Source organism: Caloenas nicobarica, chromosome 1 (genome assembly GCF_036013445.1).
Source record: "Caloenas nicobarica isolate bCalNic1 chromosome 1, bCalNic1.hap1, whole genome shotgun sequence".
NCBI classification, from domain to species: domain Eukaryota; kingdom Metazoa; phylum Chordata; class Aves; order Columbiformes; family Columbidae; genus Caloenas; species Caloenas nicobarica.
Genome location: NC_088245.1, coordinates 53,830,838 through 53,850,645, shown reverse-complemented (window position 1 = coordinate 53,850,645; position 19,808 = coordinate 53,830,838). Strand labels below are relative to the sequence as shown.

The following is a 19,808-nucleotide window of genomic DNA, read 5'->3' as shown; positions in this document are numbered from 1 at the left end:
GAAAGGAGTAATGACATAAAATAGAGGTTGGCTTGTGCTAGAGAATTTCAAGGACATTTAAGTGTTACAGTGCTCAACTCTTGGACATCCTACTGTACAGCAGAATCCTTAGCTGACAAGTAAGTTCTCAAACTCAAAGCATGTAGAAAAACCACCACTTAAGAAAGGCACTCTCAGAAATTACAAATGGGACTTAGGAGACAACAAGGACTGCCAATGCAGATAAAAAGTGGCAAAGTGTACATGCCCCCACAGCTCCATGACTGTCGTACCCTCTTCTTAGGGAATCATCTTCCAATTATGATTTAATTGTTGTCTAATTCAATTGGAATAGTCAATTCCGATCTCCCCTTCTAAAAAGATTCCATGAGTAAATCTCTAGGCTTGTATTTTAAGCACTGAGATAACACATAGAAGACACTGATTTACTTTCATCCTCTGCTTGGTTCAGAACAGGGATCTGTTTATCCTTGTTTACCACATCTCAGGCAAATATGCTGATCCCTGGGCTGAGGCTGCCAGGGAACTACATGTGCTGTCTTACCCCAGTAGTGCCACTTTCAAGAATATTCAAATATTCATTCAGAAAGGGATGTAGCCTGAGGGGGGCAGGCTCTCTCATGAAATGTGGAAGGCAGCTGTTCATACTCCCAAGTACAGTATTAAAAAAATTATAGAAGCCTGTTCGGATCTTGTTCCTCCCTGTGAGAGCTCTGATATCTAAACTGCCTTTCTTTTTCCATCCTTAATTCTCCTTAGTTATCCCAAACAAAGTAGAATTATTTCTAATAGGGAACAATGACAATATGATTCATAGCAAAATAAGGTAAAAAAAGATTCTTAGGAAGTCCCATAGTGTGTCACATTTTGCCTGAAACCTACATCACTCCTGGCAGAGGTTTATATAGCTGCTGCTCTGCAGCTAAGCCAGTCTGGTGTTTTTCCTTCCATCAGGAGACTTATCTAAATCTGCATTGTTAGAACTAATTGCATATGTATTTTTTCTATCCACAGAATCACCAGCATCAGTTTACTCTCTTCCTCTTTGCAGCAATTGTTTACTATTTGCTTGATCACTGTCAGCACTTCTCTTGACTTTTCAGTTCTCTAGTCTATACCACCACCTTAATTCAACATCTACTCAGACAAGGTTTCTAAGCCTCTCATCATTCTTATTAGCATCTTGTGCTTCCTGTAGTTGTACCAGCTGTATCTGTTTTGAGATGCTCTTAAGTGCCTAAAGATGGGCACAGAAATGCAACTGAAGTCTTATCAGCCTAGAATGGGATGGAAGGACTACCTCGTGTGCCTCCTTTCTCCTTCTATGTCCTAGTGGCATGTGTGATTTTTACCTCAACAGCATGACGTATGTTCATCTTATGATTCACTAGAACCATCAGTTTCATTCTTTGGTAGAATTACCAACTACTCAGTTACTCAGCCTATATTTCTGCAGTTGATCCAGCTTGCCTAAGTGCTAACCTTGTCCTCATCAAATCGAAACCTATTAAAGACTACATTTCTTATTCATCCCAATGTTCGAAATCTAAGCACGTCCTCCAACAAGCTGATAATTCATGCCATCTCTGTGATATCTGCAAACTTGATTAATCATGTTCTCTATTCCATCATCTCAGTTATTAACTAAAACATTGAGTTCCCAGAGCAGAATTCTGGGAAGTCTCTCATTTGAGAGTTCGTCTTTGATGAGTTTCCAAGCAGTTGAATACACATAGGAGTTTCATTTTCCCAGTATTCATCTGAGAATGTCATGTGAAGTTGTACAAAAAACTTCATTAAAATCAAGTAAATGACTTCTGCTTATCCCATAACCACAAAAATTGTACTCCTGTTCTGGCAGGACAATAAATTGATTTGGCACAGCTTATTCTTGAAGATTTTTTAAAAGGAACAAGACTACTCCATGTTGGCATTATTCATCCCTTTGTATTCTTCCAGGTGCACACAAGCATTGTATCATTTCCAGTATTTTCACAGAAACTTAGGTTGAACTCCTCATCTACAAGTCCCTCTTTCCTTCTCTTTAAGAATATGCATTACATTTACCCATCTATACTCTTCTGCGATCTCACTCATCCCCCACAAATACCCAAAGATATCAGGAAATGTCACTGACATCAGTTCAGCCAATTCTCTAAGTATACTGAGGCCAAACCAGTTTTAACATGTAAATTAATCTAATTATTTTACCTCTTGGTTTTCCTGTCCCATCCTGACTCCTTCTCCTTTTGTTACTAGTGCTAATAATTTTGTTATACAGCTAAATGCACATCATTTTTTAATTGTAATTTGGATTGACAGGGGCATTAAGTACAGCATCATCTGTCAGTGACTTTCTCTTCATTCAGGCTCCCTTAGTTCTCTTGCTATTGCAATACTTATTGAAAGTTTCTTTTAAGTTTTTATGTCTTTTGGTAGCAATTTCTCGCTTTGTCCTTTGCCTTTCTGATTTTGTCCTAACATGTCTATGCTATCCTTTCTTAGCTCTTTCTTATTACCCAGCCTCAGTTCTGTCGTTTTTTTTTTTTTCCCCTATCTTGTTCATGACTGCCCTTCCTTAAATTTAGAACAGAATATTAGAATAATTTAGGTTGGAAAGGACCTGTGGAGGACACCTACCCGAGAGCCAACTTCAAAGTTTGATCACGTTACTCAGGGTCTTGTTCTGTCAAGATCATCATTTATCTTGTAGTTTCACTAAGAAGCAGTTACAGTCTCATCAAGAAGAGTGACATTCTGGTAAGTCCCGAACTGCAATCTGAATTCTTCTGGCTAAGCTGCGTTCAAGGTCCAGTCTAGAAAGTGTGTTCTGAACGCTTCTGTCCTGATGTCTCATGGCAGCTCTGAGACACTTCTTACGGTTAGTCCAAGAAGGATTATCTATCTAGGTTTCCCTTCTCTGGCCTGTCTTTTGGGACCTGATCGTGTAAGCATTATCAGATGTAAGTAGTTACAAAATACTTTGGGAAGTGAGACAATATTAAGATGTTCAGAAAGAGACAAATTAATGGGCAACATGTCCATAAACAGATACTAACAGAACTAGGCAGGGATGTGCCCCATGACATCCCTAATGAGACAGTTCTTGATACTAGGGAAGTACAAAGGGAATGGATTACTAGAAGTGGCCAGGCTCATATGCACTTTCTAAATAGTTGGAATACTCTGCTAGATGTGGTGACCTAGCAGGAAATTTCTCACATATTATATATTTCTTATATGTGACTTTTTTTTCCCATTGTCCTTAAAGTTAGAAGAGTCACTTACACTGCTCCATTAACTACTTCTGTAAGCTTACTGTGTCAAAGACCACGTGATGTGTGGATGATGGACATAGACTAAATATGAGATGGCTCTGATGACTCTGATAATCGTTGAAGGAAGCCAGTTGGTTGAGCTCAGTAGTTTCTATCACATATGAATTCTTGTGGCAAAAACAAACACAAGGAAGGCTGAGATTAATCCAATCTGTTCCTGTTAGTACCACGTTGCCTCAAGTATGACGAAGTTAAAATGAGAAAGATCTGAACTAAGATGCCATCTTGCTGAACCGATGCTGGACAAGGAGTGCTATGAAGGATGATGAGAATTTGATAAATCTTATCACGCAATCTCTTTCAAGAATATCTGTAGTGCATTTCTGGTTGTCTTCACCATGGTTTGGTATGACTGCTTGTTGGGATCAGCAGTGTGCAATGACAGCTCAAATGAAAATGCTGTTGGTATAACTTGGACCCATCAGACATAAATAATTTCTGTTGGCTGATGCTATTAAGTTGCAAACAAATTACGAAGAATTCATGTTACTACATCAGATTTTTGACATTAAAATAATCTCAAGCTATTTCAACCCAAAAGCTATCACAGTCAGAAAGCTAATTCCTTGCAAGGGCCTGGTACGGTTGAGAAGACCATTCTAGATCATGGTTTACTGAGAAATTTTGGGGCTCTTGAGGAGTTACATTAAGTAGCTTGACTAATGTTAGTCCTATTTGCAACTCTCTTTATACTAGTGTCAGTTTGAGTTGCAGGCATGACTGTTGGTCTCTGCATGCACACATGCAGTTCTTGAATGTGCTGTGTGTAACTAAGAGAACTCAGTAACTTTTTTCAGAAATAAAAACATAGTTACAATTTATTTTCTGCTAGATAGTTCACACTGGTGAAGAAAAAAATCATTTGATCACTTCAGGCAGTTTCTCTATGGATCATATTTAATTTCAGTTCAGGGACACTGAGCACACATTTATCTTCTGTCAGAGAATGTCGTGTATCTCAAGAAAGTGACATTACTTTTGTCCAGCCTTGTATTTTCTCCTCTAACATCAGACACATGACTTTACAAGCAACTTAAAACTTCCCCAAAAATGCTCAGCAAGTTCACTGCTAATCAAACCCAGCATCAGGATATAATCACAGTACTGAACAGTTGGAATTCTGAAAAATAGTTTATGTGAAGTGTTACAAAATTCGTGGAGCCATGGAAACAACAACCTTAAGATGCTTGACTGAAGAAGCTCCCCAATGAGAGGTGATAATCTGAGCATCTGCAGACTCTTTATTGTTTATAAACTGTTGCTGCTGCCTGTGTAAAATCAAATTCTGCAAAGGCACATCCTCTACCTGGAAAAAGAGCTGATTATAAGCACCCATGAGGCACTGAAGCTGTTTGAGTGTGCTTACACGCTGCCTTTCAGCTTCTATAATGAATGACACACTTCATAAAGATGGTGCAAATTGTGTGATCACTTAAGAACTCCTTGTTCCCTGAAATAGTCAGGCTGACTCAAGACAAAATGTGTATGTACACAAAGTCTTTCTCCAAATTGACATGACTTTTGGATCCAAACAGAGCAACACTGATGATCCAGAACCTTCAGAGGGATCTCTTCTCCAGAAGCAATTTCAATTAGTTAGTTATTAATGAGTTATTAATTAGTTGGCAGTCTTCACTAATGGCACTGATACCGTGGATGCTGATTCCTAATTCTCTTGTAATATTGACAATTTCCCTGAAAGGAACTGTAGAAAAAGTTTACCTATGGTTTCTCATAATGTTGGTTTCTTTATCTTAATATGCTGAAGGTTAGTAGATCATGCAGACTTTATAGCTTGAAAAATGCAGAAAGAAAAGGTTGACTCTTCATGGACAATCAGCATTGGAGACAACTTCTGTCTTACCCATGTTGCTGCTAATGATCATTCTTGTAAACATTTCAAAGCCTTTATATTCTTCCCTGTGTACCTTCTAAATATGACAAAGTTTCTTTATCCTATTTTTAAATACTTGTTTGGTGCTTGTGGGTAAGAATCTTTGCTAGGTGATTCTGATTCATACTATTGAGAGGGCTCAACTGACTTTGTAGGAACCACTCGGAATCTTTAAACTGATATATAATAGAAAAATACCGATACTGTCCTCCACGGCCAAAGCAGAAATTTGGATGACTTGATATTGTCTCGTGAATGTTAATGTGTTAAATTTTTCAGTGTTTGTGCTGACGACTTTGTCAGTGATGATCATTTTCCTGATTATGGTGACTAGTTCCCTGTAGTAGTTTCCTGACTGATATTCAGTTCTGAAATACAGGTTCTGTCTTGCATTTCTTTTATTTAATTCAACAGATCACGATTCCTCAAAACAAGACATGGTTTACTGACAACAGCACTGTGAATGCAAGATGAAAGCAATTCACGATTAGACTTGTGCCTCCCCGCTGCACGCACAACTGCTCTCATTACCTTGGCTTTAGAAATTGCAACTTGCTAATTAAAATAGCTGCAAGTAACCAGTTCTGAAGGAGAAGAAAGATAAGGTGCAGCTACATGAACAGGCAAATGTCGTGCTCTGAACTCACCTGGTTTTAATGCCTCCCTTTCCATATACCATCCAGTCTCAGAAACCACCTGCAGACATTACTGAAAAGCTAGCGCTGTTCCACTATTATTGTCTCAAGCTGAAGGTGGTAGTTCCAATACAAAGTTTTTACAATAAAGTGTATTGTCATAAAATGAAATTTATAATCTATAACTAGTCATCTCATTTAAACAGCAAGCTTTTTAGAAGATTTAGAAGCTCCCATTGAACAGAACATGACTAGGCTGCTATGTATGGACCTATCAAAATAAACTTCGCTATTTGTTATTTGGAGGTTGGAGTTTATCTAGGAACTGCTGGTGCACAATTAGTTCTGTCTGTTCTTTTTCAGTTATTATATAGTAATCAATAATACTTCAAAGTCATTGTAATGCTTAGCACTTCCAGCCAAACCTTTCTATTAGCCTGCTGTAATACACAAATGTTGTTCACAGATAATGACACTGCAGGTCAACAGATTCTGTTATCAGCCAGCTGTTTCACACTTCACAACAAAAATATTTTCTATTTTCTCTAAGTCTAAACATAGCTATATGTTGTCCAGTTACCAGTTTCAGAACACAGATCTAAGATTGCTCTTCCAGGGGTTCTTTATCTAATCAGAATAGATTGTGTTTCTTCTTTTAAAACTTTTTCCCAATGCTTAACCATCAAATAATTTCCCAAACAAACCATAATTCGTACGCTTTCTCCGAGAATCCATGCATTTACATCAACTCAGCTGAAGCCTTATTTTTTCTTATTTTTGCAGACAGAGTGGGCGTCTGGCAATCTTTTAGTCTGCGCAGTTTCTCTGAAATGTTCTGCAGAGTGGTCTGGTGAAAAAACTACATACAGGCATTTTTTGAGCATAGTTTTGTGAAGTCTGACTATGATAAGAAGGGTAAGATCCATTTTGTCATACAGAGTTTCTGAATACTGCCCCCTTTTCATTCCACTGTTGTGTCCTATGTGCCAGATGAATTGCACAGGGAAGGAAGAATGTCAGCTCGGCCAAGGTTCTTTCCATACTTTCAGAAATATCATGTTCTTTTTTAGGATAACCATAAGACTCCTTTGTACTTCTGGAACATCACAAGGGTGTTTTAACATGGTACAGAAATAGCGGTGAGAGCCATTTCCTTAGCTCAAAAATCTCACACAACAAATCTGCAGATTTTCTTTGTGCCACATACTCATGGCATGTTCAAGAGACCATGTTAAAAATCTAAATCCCAGTGTACTTTAAATAATATATTTTTGAGCTTTCAGGAATCCCAAAGCAAGTGAAGCCTTAGTAAATAAACACGAAAAAGTTATTAAGCAAAATTATGTGAAATAAACAGAACAGAAAGGTGAGGAGAACAAGATGGACTGCTGTTATTTCTTGCACTGACAGATGACAGGTAACCAACCTTATTTACAAGCATGTACCTTAAATGACACATAGCTGAATAACAGAATGACCTTCACAGCCTAAAACAGTTTTGCAGCTGTGCAACAGGTTCCAATAACAACAGGACACAATATATGTTGGATTCAAGGTCATTATTGCTATTTAATACAGAGCAAACTTATTTCCGGAAGCCCTTCTCTCGATGGCTTGTTTTCTAAAAGCAGCAGCTATTTTCCTTTTGAAAGCCTGTGTAGATAAGATACCTGAGGATTCTATACTGACATTTTCTTTAGTCTCAGCTGCATCTTAAAGAATTTATTTTTTAAGTTTGAAGGTGATACAAGCTGTCATATTTGAGGGCTCACAGCACTGTAACTGAAGGGATGAGGAAGAAACTTCTCTGTTGAAACCTCTCCAGATCATCCTGTATCTCCACTGAAGCATCTGATATTGGCCTTTCTCAGAAAATACAGATGACAGATTGGGTGGGCAGCAGCGTGGCGAATAATTTCTGTCACCTTGACAATATATTTGATGGAAGATAAAACTTTAAGAACTTTTCCAGGTGGACAACTGACTAGGTTATCACCAGGAAGGGACAGAAGTACATTTGTCTTTCAATAATTAGAAGAAGACAGCAGATGCAGGAGACTGTTAAGTGATGCAAAGGGGCCCCAAAAATACACTAACTAGTGTACCAGTCCCATCCAATTGGCAATGGTAAGAAGTTACAAAGAATAATGAAAAGACTTGAAGATCAGTGTATTCTCAAGGGATAATCAAAGGTAGATCTGTGAAAACTTTTTCTTTCTTGTTAGAGAGCGAGAAAATAGGAAATGTTGTTAAGAATAATATACAAGATATACAAACCTATTTTCTTTTTTTTTCCTTTTCCTTTTTTTTTTCTTTGTGCATTAGAGGCCAGTGAAGCCCAAGGATTATGGATATACAGCAATCAAAAGACTTGTGAAAAGCTACACAGAGAAAGGAATCTGACCAATGCTTGGAAAGGGAATAGTCACATATCAGACTACCCAAAGTACATGTTGTGAACATTACATTCAAATCAGTCAGGAACATATTTATGGAAATTAAGATGGTGCGTACATGCTTTTCAAAGCTGAGACAGACTCAGCAAAGATCATTTTTGTGCCTAAGGAAAAACTTGGAGGAGAACACTTAGGACACAGCAATTACCTCTGCTAAAGCAGAAAATGTGACAGGACAAAACCAACATCCTGTATTTACCATGTACTATCAAAAGATTAATGGCATGCCATCCAAAGGGTCTCAAGCAAGCCGTACCAAAGTACATGACACAAGCTTTATTTCTTCAAGTAAGAGCAAGGTAAGATGTGGAAAGCAAGAGGTAACAATAACACATGGAGAACAAAACCTTGAACTGCAAATCGTGTAAAAAGTGCAAAGTACAAATCGTGGAAAAATCAACACTTCTTCCAAATTATGAGCTAAATTGATTGTCCACAAAGGCAGAAGAATACTGAAAACATAATGAACAAAATTTGAAATTATAAACAACAGAGAAAATACATTAAATCTCATGAGGAAGAGGGAATTCTATAGAGATATGACAAGATTGCATTACTTCTAATAATGTAGTTGCATTTGGGAAACAGTAACATCTCAAGAGATTCCCCTTTCAGCTGTTTATGCATTTCAAATCCACATGTCCATAGAATAATTGAGGACTGAATTAATGGAGCACCAGGAAATAAAAGCAAGTAATGCCTACATTTGACTACAGCTTATTAACTTTATCTTAATCATCCAATGCTATGTATCTATAATTAAATGGGTCATTAAGCTGGCACGCCTGTATGTCAGAGACCTGACACCAGGAAACCAGAAGAATATTTGGCAATGAATGATGAAACAGCTGAATACAACTTACGTATAAGAAGCAATAATTTGGCATAAACATTTCACAGGTTTTTGATGTGCAGTTCTAAACAACCCCTATGTTACTGCTGAGGAGGGCACTGCCTACGTCCATTACTTTCACTGTATCTTCACAGTTTCCTCTTCCAAGCCACTATCACCCCAGTTTTCCATGATGATCCATGGCTCTGCAAAAATTCCTGTGAGCCCTAGAAAAGTAAACTGTCATTTTTCCATATTCTGAGCACTAAACTCTCTTTCTGTCCATAGAAAGCAGGGATGTGATTAGCCTCAGTGTTGGATGCAGAAACTAGCTCTCCACATAGCTAGCTCTCCTTTCTTTCACTTGCAGAATTAAAATTAATATTTGCTTTAATTAGTAGCAGCAACTATGGCTTAACTATTGCCCTTTCAACTGAGATTAGGTTTAGATGTCACAGTCATCATGTTCTGAAACTATGTAGCGTGAAAATGCACTCTATACTTCCAACATTTTATAGTGTAAACAGACAAATAAGTATATGACTGTAAAAATGAACTTTAATGTAATTACAAAAAATCTGACGGCAAAAATATCATTATATAGCACCTGATGTGTCATGGGCACGTCACATTTCACGTTCCCAATTTTTTGCCTAATGACAAGTAGAAGACATCTGTCATATTTACTATCTTTCTTCCTGCAAGGAATTCCTGCTTGTGGATATAGAACCATGGAAAATGCTTGTCCTGGCCAGCAACAGCACAATGGGCCTCCAGTTTCTGATTGGCATTCCCTCCTCTGCAGGAAAATGTCTTGTAGTAAAATAAATGTGTTTGTGCAGTGGTGACTATTTGTCACTGTAGACCCTGACACAGGCATTAAAGCATCTGCCATTTAGAACTGTGTCTCATAACTGCCCAACATGAGAGCTGTAATGAAATCCTACCTTACCATATTGAACTAGAGAAGTCTGTTTAGTTAGCAAGGTTGCACCTCTCAGATACTAACAGGACTGTAACTGATATGAACACTAAAGTCCATATCCAATCAAAGAAAAACAGTAATAATTTGGAACAGAGATACAGCCAAGATCTGACTAAGAATTATAAAATCTTCTCCTAAAAAAACTGTAAAATTATACAAAGTTGTACATTTCTAACTTCCCAAATCCAGAGCATACATTAAGATTACACCATTCACTGCTCCACTTGCCAAACTTGCATTTGAGGGATGATTGCTCCCACACACTTTTAAATGCTCTGAAATGGCACAGACTTATACACAAGCACTGGACGAGCGGTACACACACCTCCTCTAGTCAGTTCCTACATCTCAAGTGAGAGTGCATGTGACAATGTGGATATGCAAATAATATCATTTTCTTGGACAAGCAGAATTTGAATAGGGTCAAGTAAACAACAGAGTTTAGGTAAGCAAAAGTCAGCTGATAGTCTAACAACAGATATAAATGAAAATCAAGAACTCAAGGTGGTCTGTGTTAACCCTGCAGACTTCTCTGAAATTCAGACATCTTAAGGCATGAAGAGATAATGAAGTGCTCCTACATACCACAACCCATGAAGTTCCATATGCTTTGCTCCAGTAGCAGGAATTATACTTCCATGAATGTCAGTAAAGTTCTTTTGGTTGAATTTCCCGTAGGTCATTCTCAGCATAAGCAAAGCTGTTCCCTCGTGGAGTCTCCACTGCCTGGACTTTCAAGAAAACTCATAGAAAGCCTTTAATCTTTGTTCACCAAACATTTCTGTAATAACTATAGATTCAGGGGCAGATACATTTTCTTTACCAGAGTACCTATCTTTTGTGCACCAACTTTCCGCTTACAGTTTTCACATCTCTCAGATATTTCAAACATGTTTATAAAGTAAAGATATCTCAGTCTTTCCTATCTGCTTAAAATTTCCTCCTCGAGGGAAAGGAGAGATGCAGTGTCTCATCCTCCTTAGCTTTTGCAATCCTTGGCATAATATACTAAGCATACTATCTAAGCAGCAAATCTCACAGTGCAGCAACATGTCAAGGTTTTCTCTAGTTCTTCCCAGTGAACTGGGACTATGACTACATTGGCAGATAGTACAGGTGCATCAGGACCAGATCTGTAGATACTGGCAGTGTGGAAGACCTGTCATTCACTTCACCTTTCAGGGTGTCTTCCAGCTTAGTTTCACCTGAACAGAACTCAGATGAAATACTCTGAGAGCACTCTGTGTCAAAAGTGTCAAAAGTGCAATAAGTGGTGACTGTTCAGAGATTTGTTCCACAAGGGCATTCCTGACAAATTAAAATTAGAAAGTAAGCACAACCTGGGTGAGTATTTGAGTGTCCCTCTTGACACATCAGGAGGAATGGCAGACAATTAACCCCCTAATATCTCAGACTGGTATCCTAACTATATAACATACAGGTTACAAGTGACAACAAAACATGGATGCTAACATATATCCCCAGACGTGTCACCTACCCTGACCTGAACATGCTACCAAACTCAGGTGAGGTGGTCTTCTGTGTGAATTGGAATTGACAAGAGAACAGAACAGGAGTAAAACCCTAAACTTCTTCTGTAGTAAAGAGGTACTTCAGGTGGTTGCCTCGAGACTATAATGAGAACAGTGTATCATTTTTTTCTGTTGAGAAATTGGATGAAAAATGCTAAAATTTAAAAAGGAGGTGTTACTGTTCCAGCGAAAAAAAATGGACATGCTAGAAATATCAGCAGAAGACATGAAGTCAAATGTTTCAGAAACTTTGTAAAACACAAGTTTTAAAGAATAGAAACTTTTTGAGAAAGACAGAAATAAAGGTGGAAGAACATCATTTTATATTAACAAAAAAAAGGTTGAAAGGGAAAGTTTCTGCTAAGAAATATGCTTTTTAACATGAGTGTAAAAGACAAGGAAGGAGAATAAAGGAGAACAGAAAAATTTCCATTTCCATAACCGAAGTGCAAACCAGTTCTGAGAATACCAGTATGCTCACAGCTGGGCCTACACTGACAACATGCACTTCAGAAATCTGCAAGAAACAATTCAAGAATCATTGCATGGTAGCCAAGGTGTCTAACCATCTCTCAAATCAAGAGGTATACTATGCAGGTAGAATAGGCCTATAACAAAGACAGGCCGAAAATTTCACTTTCACCTAGGTGCCCTTTCAAAGTGACAAATAGGAGTGAATAAATTCCAGCTAGACATGAGGAATAAATTTTTTACATTGGGGGTGGTGAAACACTGGCCCAGGTTGCGCAGAGAGGTGGTCGATGCCCCATCCCTGGAGACATTCAGTGCCAGGCTGGATGGGGCTCTGAGCAACCTGATCTAGTTGAAGATGTCCCTGCTCATTGCAGGGGGAGGTGGACTAGATGACCTTGGAAGGTCCCTTCCAACCCAAACTATTCTATGATATGCCTGATCCCCACTGATTACCGATGCCACTGCAAAGAAGTGTCAAAGAGATCAAAGATTAAAGATTAAAAATGCATAATGCCTGTGGCTAGAAGGATCTTGAGGAGCCTGAAGGAGGAAAAAAGAGATACTTGGAGTTATATGCAATGCTATGTGGGTCCTAGATTACAAAATATTTCTCTATAATTCTGGACTTAATTTCTCCTTAAATCATAAGGTGTCAAGAGTGAACTGGGCAGTTACAAGCTCATTTTTAAACCACAGTTATACAGAAAACTTTATGTGGAAAAGTGAATTGGGAGGAATCAAAGTTCTGGAGTCAACTGTGACTTAAAATGCCGTGTATCTTTCTTGGATTTGGGTCGTCCTGACCGCTTACTGAACTCACCACCCACTGACTTAATGAGATACTTCTTTGGTAGGATAACAGACCTTGTAGACCAGTGAAATACATTACATCTCATATTTTACTTGTGTAAATATACTGAAAGTACATTTTCAGTAGAGTACAACAGTATTCTGGTGGAAGCAGTAACAATTGAATAAAGAACTGGCTTCACAGACTGAGAGTTTTTCTGTAAGGGGCTATCAAGCCAACTAAGTGACAAGTGGAGTTGGGCAGTGACCCCCCCTTCCAAACCCATGTTCAATTGTTCTCATTCACATGCTTTTACTTTCTCTTATGTCTTTGTGCTAATATCTAACATGATCTGGAATGCAAGGCATGAAGAAAAAAAAGACCAGAACCGACTTCTGAATTGTGCGCTTTACCCACTTTTGCAACGGAGAACATTGAGGAGATTTTGTTCAATTATGCTAGGGTTGCTTGCTAGCTATGTTACGTTCATCAAGGAGCTGGAATGGGAAATGTAGTGTCATGGCTGCGCAAAATTCAAGTTGCTTACATGATGGGGAATTGGGCAACTTAATTCAAATTAAAATTCAGTTACAGTTGATAGGAGCTTTGCTTGATAAAGGGCTAACTATGTTGTGCCCACATTACTGTGAGGTACCAGATCTGCGCTAGAAAGAAAGAACTTCTTCTTCTGTTTCCCATAAAAAAAAAAAAATAATAATCTGTTGACAGCAGAAGGAGCATCTGGCTCCTAAAATTCCAGTCTTCCAACTCCCTAAATCCAGTCAAAACTCTTGAAAGGGCAACAACAGTTTGGTAATGATATTTCTCCCTTAAACTAGGTTTTAATCTGTGTACCCCACCAGTAAACTGATCTTGTCTTTGTCTTGTTCCAAACACTCCCAGAGTAGCAGTGAAGACACTAAAGATTAAAAGAAAAAATTACTATAATAAATGTGAAAATGTTTTAAATAATCAGCAGACTTATGATTTTTTTACTTCATTTTTTTTAATTTTTATTTTTTATTTCTACCATCGCTAGTGGTATGGGACAAACATCCCTGTGGGACTCCAAATCTTGTAATGCTAAGAGGTGGCTCCTCCCTGGACAGCCACCAAATTAAATGAGAAACACAAGTGATGGGTAAAAGTCAACATTATATCGGTTTTTAAAGGTAGAAAATTAAGTCACAGGGAAATTAAGTGACTGGTCAAAGGTCAAATGAAAAGCAAGTTGCAGAGCATGAAAACTGAGAAACTGTGTCTTATGTTCCAGTCCTTAACTGCAAGACTACCTTTTCTTAAATCTGAAGAGGAAAAAAAACCTCAGTGCTGGAATATTAATAACAAAATTAGTTTCACTGAGAATAGTCTGAACTTATCTGTCTCATCCAAAACTGGATATTGTTCTGCCTTATTAAAGCAGAAAGGAGATCCATTCCAACAGCACTGATTTGGTCAAAACAAAATCACAACTACTTCGGAAGTCTTTTGTGCTCTGAAAAATTGGTTTGCAATTGGTTTTGGAGAAACGGTCAAGTCAATGATCAATTTCATTGTAGCTTTTAAAAAATGGACAAAAACGACATGGTTCCCTTCAGAAAGAATGAAGTTAGGTGCTATATTTGAGAGATATGGTGGTATTCCAGGGGCCTTCATCCACTCTTCACATATTACGGTGAGTTTCTATGAAAAAGCACACACATATATATGTGTATACATGTGTATACACACATATATACACAGAGAGAAATATAGTTATCCACAAAAATACGCATACCTTTTTGTGTGTGTGTCTACAGCTATGGACACATATACATGCATATACACATATAGGTATTTTTTCATAAGCAGAGAGAAATTACATGGGATTTAAGGAACACACAGCAGTCCCGGGAAAGAGGCAAACAGGCCACTTTCCCCTACTTTCTATTTCTTGATGTAAGAGAAGCCTGGACGTGATATGACATTACAGTATACATTAACAGAGAGTGCTCACAAGCTCCATTTCTGTCTCAGGGGCTAGGAAGCTCTATATACCTTGACAGGTCTAAGAGATTAAACAGCAGTTACACCAGATTCCTGAGTTTTGCTTGCCCTAAAGACCGTCAGGGACATGGCTGTCCGGAGAGCGCTCTCAGACTGTAACCCAGTCACCTGGAATCACTCCTGTCACCTCACAGACAACGTGGGAAAGGTCAGATTAAAAAACTAAGCTAAGGTGAAATAGCCAAGGGTGCTTCAGCACTTCGGCAAGGCTCTGCCTTGGCAACCTTCCCCGTGTGTGGAGGAACAGTGGTGAGCTTGGCTCCTAACCTTGGGCTGGCCAGAGTGGCTTGGGTCACAGGAATGGCACGCTTCGAGGGAGGAGAGGTGGGGGGGTGGGGGAAACAGCAAGGGCTTCTTCCGAAAATATTAACCTGTCTATTTGGGGAGTGATGGCTGCCTTTGAAATCTCTCCTTATAGATCTATACTTAGCAGCAGGGCAAGGAGCGTGCGCTGGGGGTGTGAGGGGTGGGCTGGGGGAGGGCTCTGTGTGAAGCCCTATGCCTTTGTCCTCCAGTCGTGCCCCCATGGGCTCCCCAGCAGGGACAGGGCTGCCTGCTGTGCCCAGACGCAGCACCCAAGCCCCCCACCTTGCATCCTTTTGCTGCACCCCGAGCTTACGGGATTTGGGGGGGGGAAAGTCAAGTTGGAATTTTATTTTTTGTTTCACTTTTTTTTTCATTTACCTCCCTCTCCTCGGGCCTCCCCTCCTCCTTCTAAATAGGAGATGTCCTCAGGACAGCGCCCAGGAGACTGGCTGGAATCAGTTTTGGAGGGTGATGCACCGCGACAGCTAAAAGTTGGATAGAGTTTCAGCAGCTCCTATATAAAGCAGGGGGGACTTATGTCACTGCACTAATTAAATTCCATCTGGGTTGCTCCTCGGGGTGTTTTTGAGCCTGCCACCCAACTCTAGCAGGCAGAGAAGCCAAGGGACAGCATGATGATGGACCTTTTTGAAACTGGCTCCTATTTCTTCTACTTGGACGGGGAGAATGGAGCCCTACAGCAGCTGGAGATGGCAGAGGGATCCCCGCTGTACCCAGGCAGTGATGGCACCTTGTCCCCCTGTCAGGACCAAATGCCGCCAGAAGCCAGCAGTGACAGCAGTGGAGAGGAGCATGTGCTGGCACCCCCGGGACTACAACCCCCTCACTGCCCCGGCCAGTGTTTGATCTGGGCTTGTAAAACTTGCAAGAGAAGGTCGGCCCCCACGGACAGACGGAAAGCAGCCACCCTGCGGGAAAGGAGGAGACTGAAGAAGATCAACGAAGCCTTCGAGGCTCTGAAAAGGCGGACTGTGGCGAACCCCAATCAGAGGCTGCCCAAGGTGGAGATCCTGAGGAGCGCCATCAGCTACATCGAGCGGCTGCAGGACCTCTTGCACAGGCTGGATCAGCAGGAGAAAATGCAGGAGATCGGGGGGGACCCCTTCAGCTTCAGCCCCAAGCAGGGAAATGTAAGCGCTGCTGCCTCAGTCCCCCCGCTGGCCTGGCACCCAGCGGCGAAACCGCCGCGCCCGTCCCGTCCCGTCCCTCCTCCTCGGCGCGGCCTCCGCGGCGGCCAGGCAGGCTGGCGGGCGCGGGGGGCGCTCCGGGAGGAACGGCCGAGCTTCCCGGGCCTCCAGCGGGGAACTGGGGACCGTACCGGGGAGCCGCGGTCCACCTTACTAACCCCCCTCCTCACCCCGTGTGTCCTCCGCTCCCGCCCTCACCCCCGTGTGTGTGCGTGTGTGTGTGCCGCAGATCCCCGGTTCAGACTTCCTGAGCACCTGCAGCTCCGACTGGCAAAGCGTTTCTGACCATTCCCGAGCCCTTGGAGTCAGCAGCCCCAAGGAAGGTAACTCGCACCGCGGCCGCCGTCCAGCGTGTGCGCGGCGGAGCGGCCGCCGCCGGGCCGGGCTCCCCCGCCGCTGCCGCTCGCCCTTCCCTCTCCCTCACGGTCTCTCACCCGCGAACCCTGCGAGGAGGAAGGGTCTGCTCTTGTAATCCCTTTTCTCTCGTTGAAGCAGGAGGCTCCATCGTCGAGTCGTCGGCCTCCAGCAGCCTCCGCTGTCTCTCCTCCATAGTGGACAGTATTTCTTCCGACGAGCCCAAACTGCCCAGCGTGGAGGAAGTGGTGGAGAAATGAACGCGGTTGCTCTTGGTAGTATATTTAACGGAGATGGAGCCCCCACCCCCTTCCCTCTAAACTAAGTAATGAAGCAAATTAACGCAGTGGAAAGCCCAGGCAGGGGCCTTGTTAAGGTCGAGTCAAGGTACACCTACCCCACAGAAAATGGCTCGCACTGACTCGAGCCAAACAGACCTTCCCCTTTTTTCTTTACTCCTTCCCCCACTCCCCCGAGTTTTGTTTTCTTTAAATTGTGTTGCATAGACCACCTGTCCTATTTTTTTTTAATTTAAGATACTTACCTGTGTACCGGTGATCGACTTTGTCTGAGATTCACCGGAAAGTTCATTCCTGTCTGAGTGAAGCTGTTGGTTGCGTTTTGTGTTAGTCGTATTTAAACGGCTCCCGCCTCGTTTCGTTCCTGTAAATAATTTTAGTACTGTCTTTTCTTTTGTAAACATAACAAATATATATTTAAATGGTGGAATGTGATATTGTATATAAGAACAGACGGGTTTCTTGGATTCTAAAATAAAGCTCTTTGTGTTACAGTGTTTCTCCCCCGCCTCGTAATTCAGTAATAACCCGATCCCGATCTCGCCACCGACTTCAGCGAGATGAAGCCCAGAGGAGTCAGACGTGTGGCCGAGACACGACCCGTGGTGACAGGGAGGCAGCACTCGGGACAAATTTTTTCCTTCGTTTTCTTCCCTAAGGAGCGTCTCTCCTCATCTAGGGCCGCACCCGCGGGGTTAATTACCCGCCTCCCCGGTCCGCTCGCGGGGAGGCCGGGCGGGCACGGCTGGGTGCCCGGGCAGGACCCGCAGCTTGTCCGGCCTCCCGCAGCTCCGCGGCCCGTCTCCTCGCCGTGCTTGCGGGAGGCGCGTCCGCCCCTGGACAGCGGTACTGCTCCCCAAAATGTGCGGCAGTGCCACACGCGTGGCCGGGCTGCTTCTTCGGCCTTGTCCTGCACATGGTGAGTGAGCTTAGAAAAGTGAAGCGCAAAGAGCCGCCCTCCGGCCCCCCTCCCAGCACGTCTCACCTTTTCGTCTCGGCACCGGAGGACTTGAACCCAGACCTTGTCTGCGGCTAAATTGATGGGCCTGCTACCCTAACGAGGCAGCGACAGGTTCTGACAGGAGCCCGCACCCTTGGGGACTGGGGGGCTGTGATTTCTTCCCAGGAAAGATAACTCCCCTTGACTTCCTTGAGGCTGAGGGAGAAGAGAATGGGTTCCCTCAGGGAGGAAAGAGTTAAGCTGCCGAAAACGGGTAGGGGGGCGTGAGTGTCTTTAACAACATATGAAGCCTTTCACTCAGTGATGTGAAAAAACACGGCCTCTCTGAGGATGGTGGAGCGGAGCTGCTCACAGTCAGAGCGTTACGGTTTGTAACAGATTGTTTATTCCCCGGGAAGGGGCGACCACCAGGAAACTGCACACTCTGCCCTGCACACCCACGGGGCTCGCCGGAGAGCTGACAAAAGCAAAGGGACGCTACTTCAACTCTGCCCGCGGGCGCTTTCCCCGTCAGCCTTAACCCTTGATTTATATTTTGTTTTTGTTTTCTGAAAGGTCACAGCCACGTTTCTGAAAGGTCTCCCCCTTCCCGGCCGGCTCGGGCGCGGGTGCGTCCGTCTGAAGGGGAAGCTCTGGAAAGAGACCTGCCCCGAGAGCCGGCTCTGCCACCGCCGTGCCCTCCTTCCGCCCTTTCTGTGCCACCGCGGCCAGCCTGGCTTTTAATCCAGTCAAGTACTCGCTCTGATTGCTGTCTGTTGTAAAGAGGAATTGCGGCGGCACAGTGTCGTGGGCACGTAGTGATACGACAGTTTCCCCCACTTTTCTCCTTTCAGGAAAACCCCTCGCCTCAGGGAACGCTCGGGCTCTTCAGAAAGCCGCGCTTCGAGGAGCACGGGTTCTTGCATGTGATCTCTATTTTTGGTCAAAAAGCGAAGATGTCATAGTTTGCTTCTGTAGCGAAGGGACCTGGTCAGCAATAGAGTACGTTAGATCGGGTTCGCAGCTCGCCGCACTCGTTAACCAATTCGTTTCGATCCCCGCCGGCTCAGAGAGAAGGGGTACACGCAGTTGATACGCCCGATGCAGCACCGACCAAACGAAGCCCCGTAGGACCCGGTTCCCGCAGCGGGGCAAGAGCGGCGTTGAAGCAGCCCCGAAACCGCAGTGTCACGCCAACACCTCACCAGCCCACTCTCAGGTTTGCCCTCAGCCCAGCATTAGCCCGTCCTGCCGGTCGGACCCCCATGGCAGGATCTCCTCCAGCAACAGGGTAACTTGAGAGATTGTTTGGACTAAGTTTGCCTAAAGGAGGGTGATTTTTTTCATTAAATAAAGAAAATATCTCCCAAAGACACTCTCCGTGACCCCCGCGGCTGCGGCTGACATGCCGGCTTCCCAGTGAAGGTCCTCAGTGTGTTTGCAATTAAAATGTTTGTGTTTGATATTAATAACGATAATCTTTACCTAAGCCCCAAGCCAAAGTAAACAGGGCCCCGGAATCACAAAATCAAAGGGTAATAACTGGGTAAGGACATGAGGTTTGTGATTTAATCAAGTGTTTTTCCGGAGGGGCCACGCACAAAGTCGTGGAAGATTTTTACACGAATGCAAAGTGCCCCCTCCTGCTCCCTCCTTCCCGCTGCCGTTTATTTAACGCGAGGGACGCGGGCCGGAGCTCTGCTGCCAGAAAGCCCGCGG

At 42.6% G+C, this 19,808-nt stretch overlaps 1 protein-coding gene and 1 long non-coding RNA gene across 4 annotated transcripts; one reads left to right on the top strand and one right to left on the bottom strand.

The window, feature by feature from the left end:
• Window positions 1-13,941: 13,941 nt before the first annotated feature.
• LOC135996885 (uncharacterized) lies at window positions 13,942-17,011 on the bottom strand. Its single transcript, XR_010607327.1, has 3 exons — window positions 16,931-17,011; window positions 15,667-15,802; window positions 13,942-14,619 (listed from the first exon to the last, which is right to left on the bottom strand). It is a non-coding gene; the product is annotated as an uncharacterized LOC135996885 (long non-coding RNA).
• On the top strand, window positions 15,754-19,498 carry MYF6 (myogenic factor 6). Of its 3 annotated transcripts, XM_065649155.1 has the most exons (4): window positions 15,754-16,439; window positions 16,726-16,819; window positions 16,989-17,125; window positions 17,645-19,498. In XM_065649155.1, exons 1-3 carry the CDS (start codon window positions 15,921-15,923, stop codon window positions 17,108-17,110), a joined length of 735 nt encoding a protein of 244 aa, XP_065505227.1. In that variant the 5' UTR covers window positions 15,754-15,920; the 3' UTR covers window positions 17,111-17,125; window positions 17,645-19,498. The 3 variants fall into 3 exon arrangements, with proteins under 3 accessions (XP_065505227.1, XP_065505217.1, XP_065505235.1); XM_065649145.1 differs by lacking the exon at window positions 17,645-19,498 and having other exon boundaries at window positions 16,989-17,643; XM_065649163.1 differs by lacking the exon at window positions 17,645-19,498 and having other exon boundaries at window positions 15,790-16,439; window positions 16,992-17,643.
• The last annotated feature ends 310 nt before the right edge of the window (window positions 19,499-19,808 follow it).

What these genes read in the sequence shown, in the direction of transcription:
- MYF6 (XM_065649155.1), top strand. Translation starts at nt 15,921, where the DNA reads ATGATGATGGACCTTTTTGAAACTGGCTCCTATTTCTTCTACTTGGAC. An exon ending in TCAGCCCCAAGCAGGGAAAT is followed by an intron (nt 16,440 to 16,725) that starts GTAAGCGCTGCT and finishes TGTGTGCCGCAG; the next exon opens with ATCCCCGGTTCAGACTTCCT. An exon ending in AGTCAGCAGCCCCAAGGAAG is followed by an intron (nt 16,820 to 16,988) that starts GTAACTCGCACC and finishes CTCTCGTTGAAG; the next exon opens with CAGGAGGCTCCATCGTCGAG.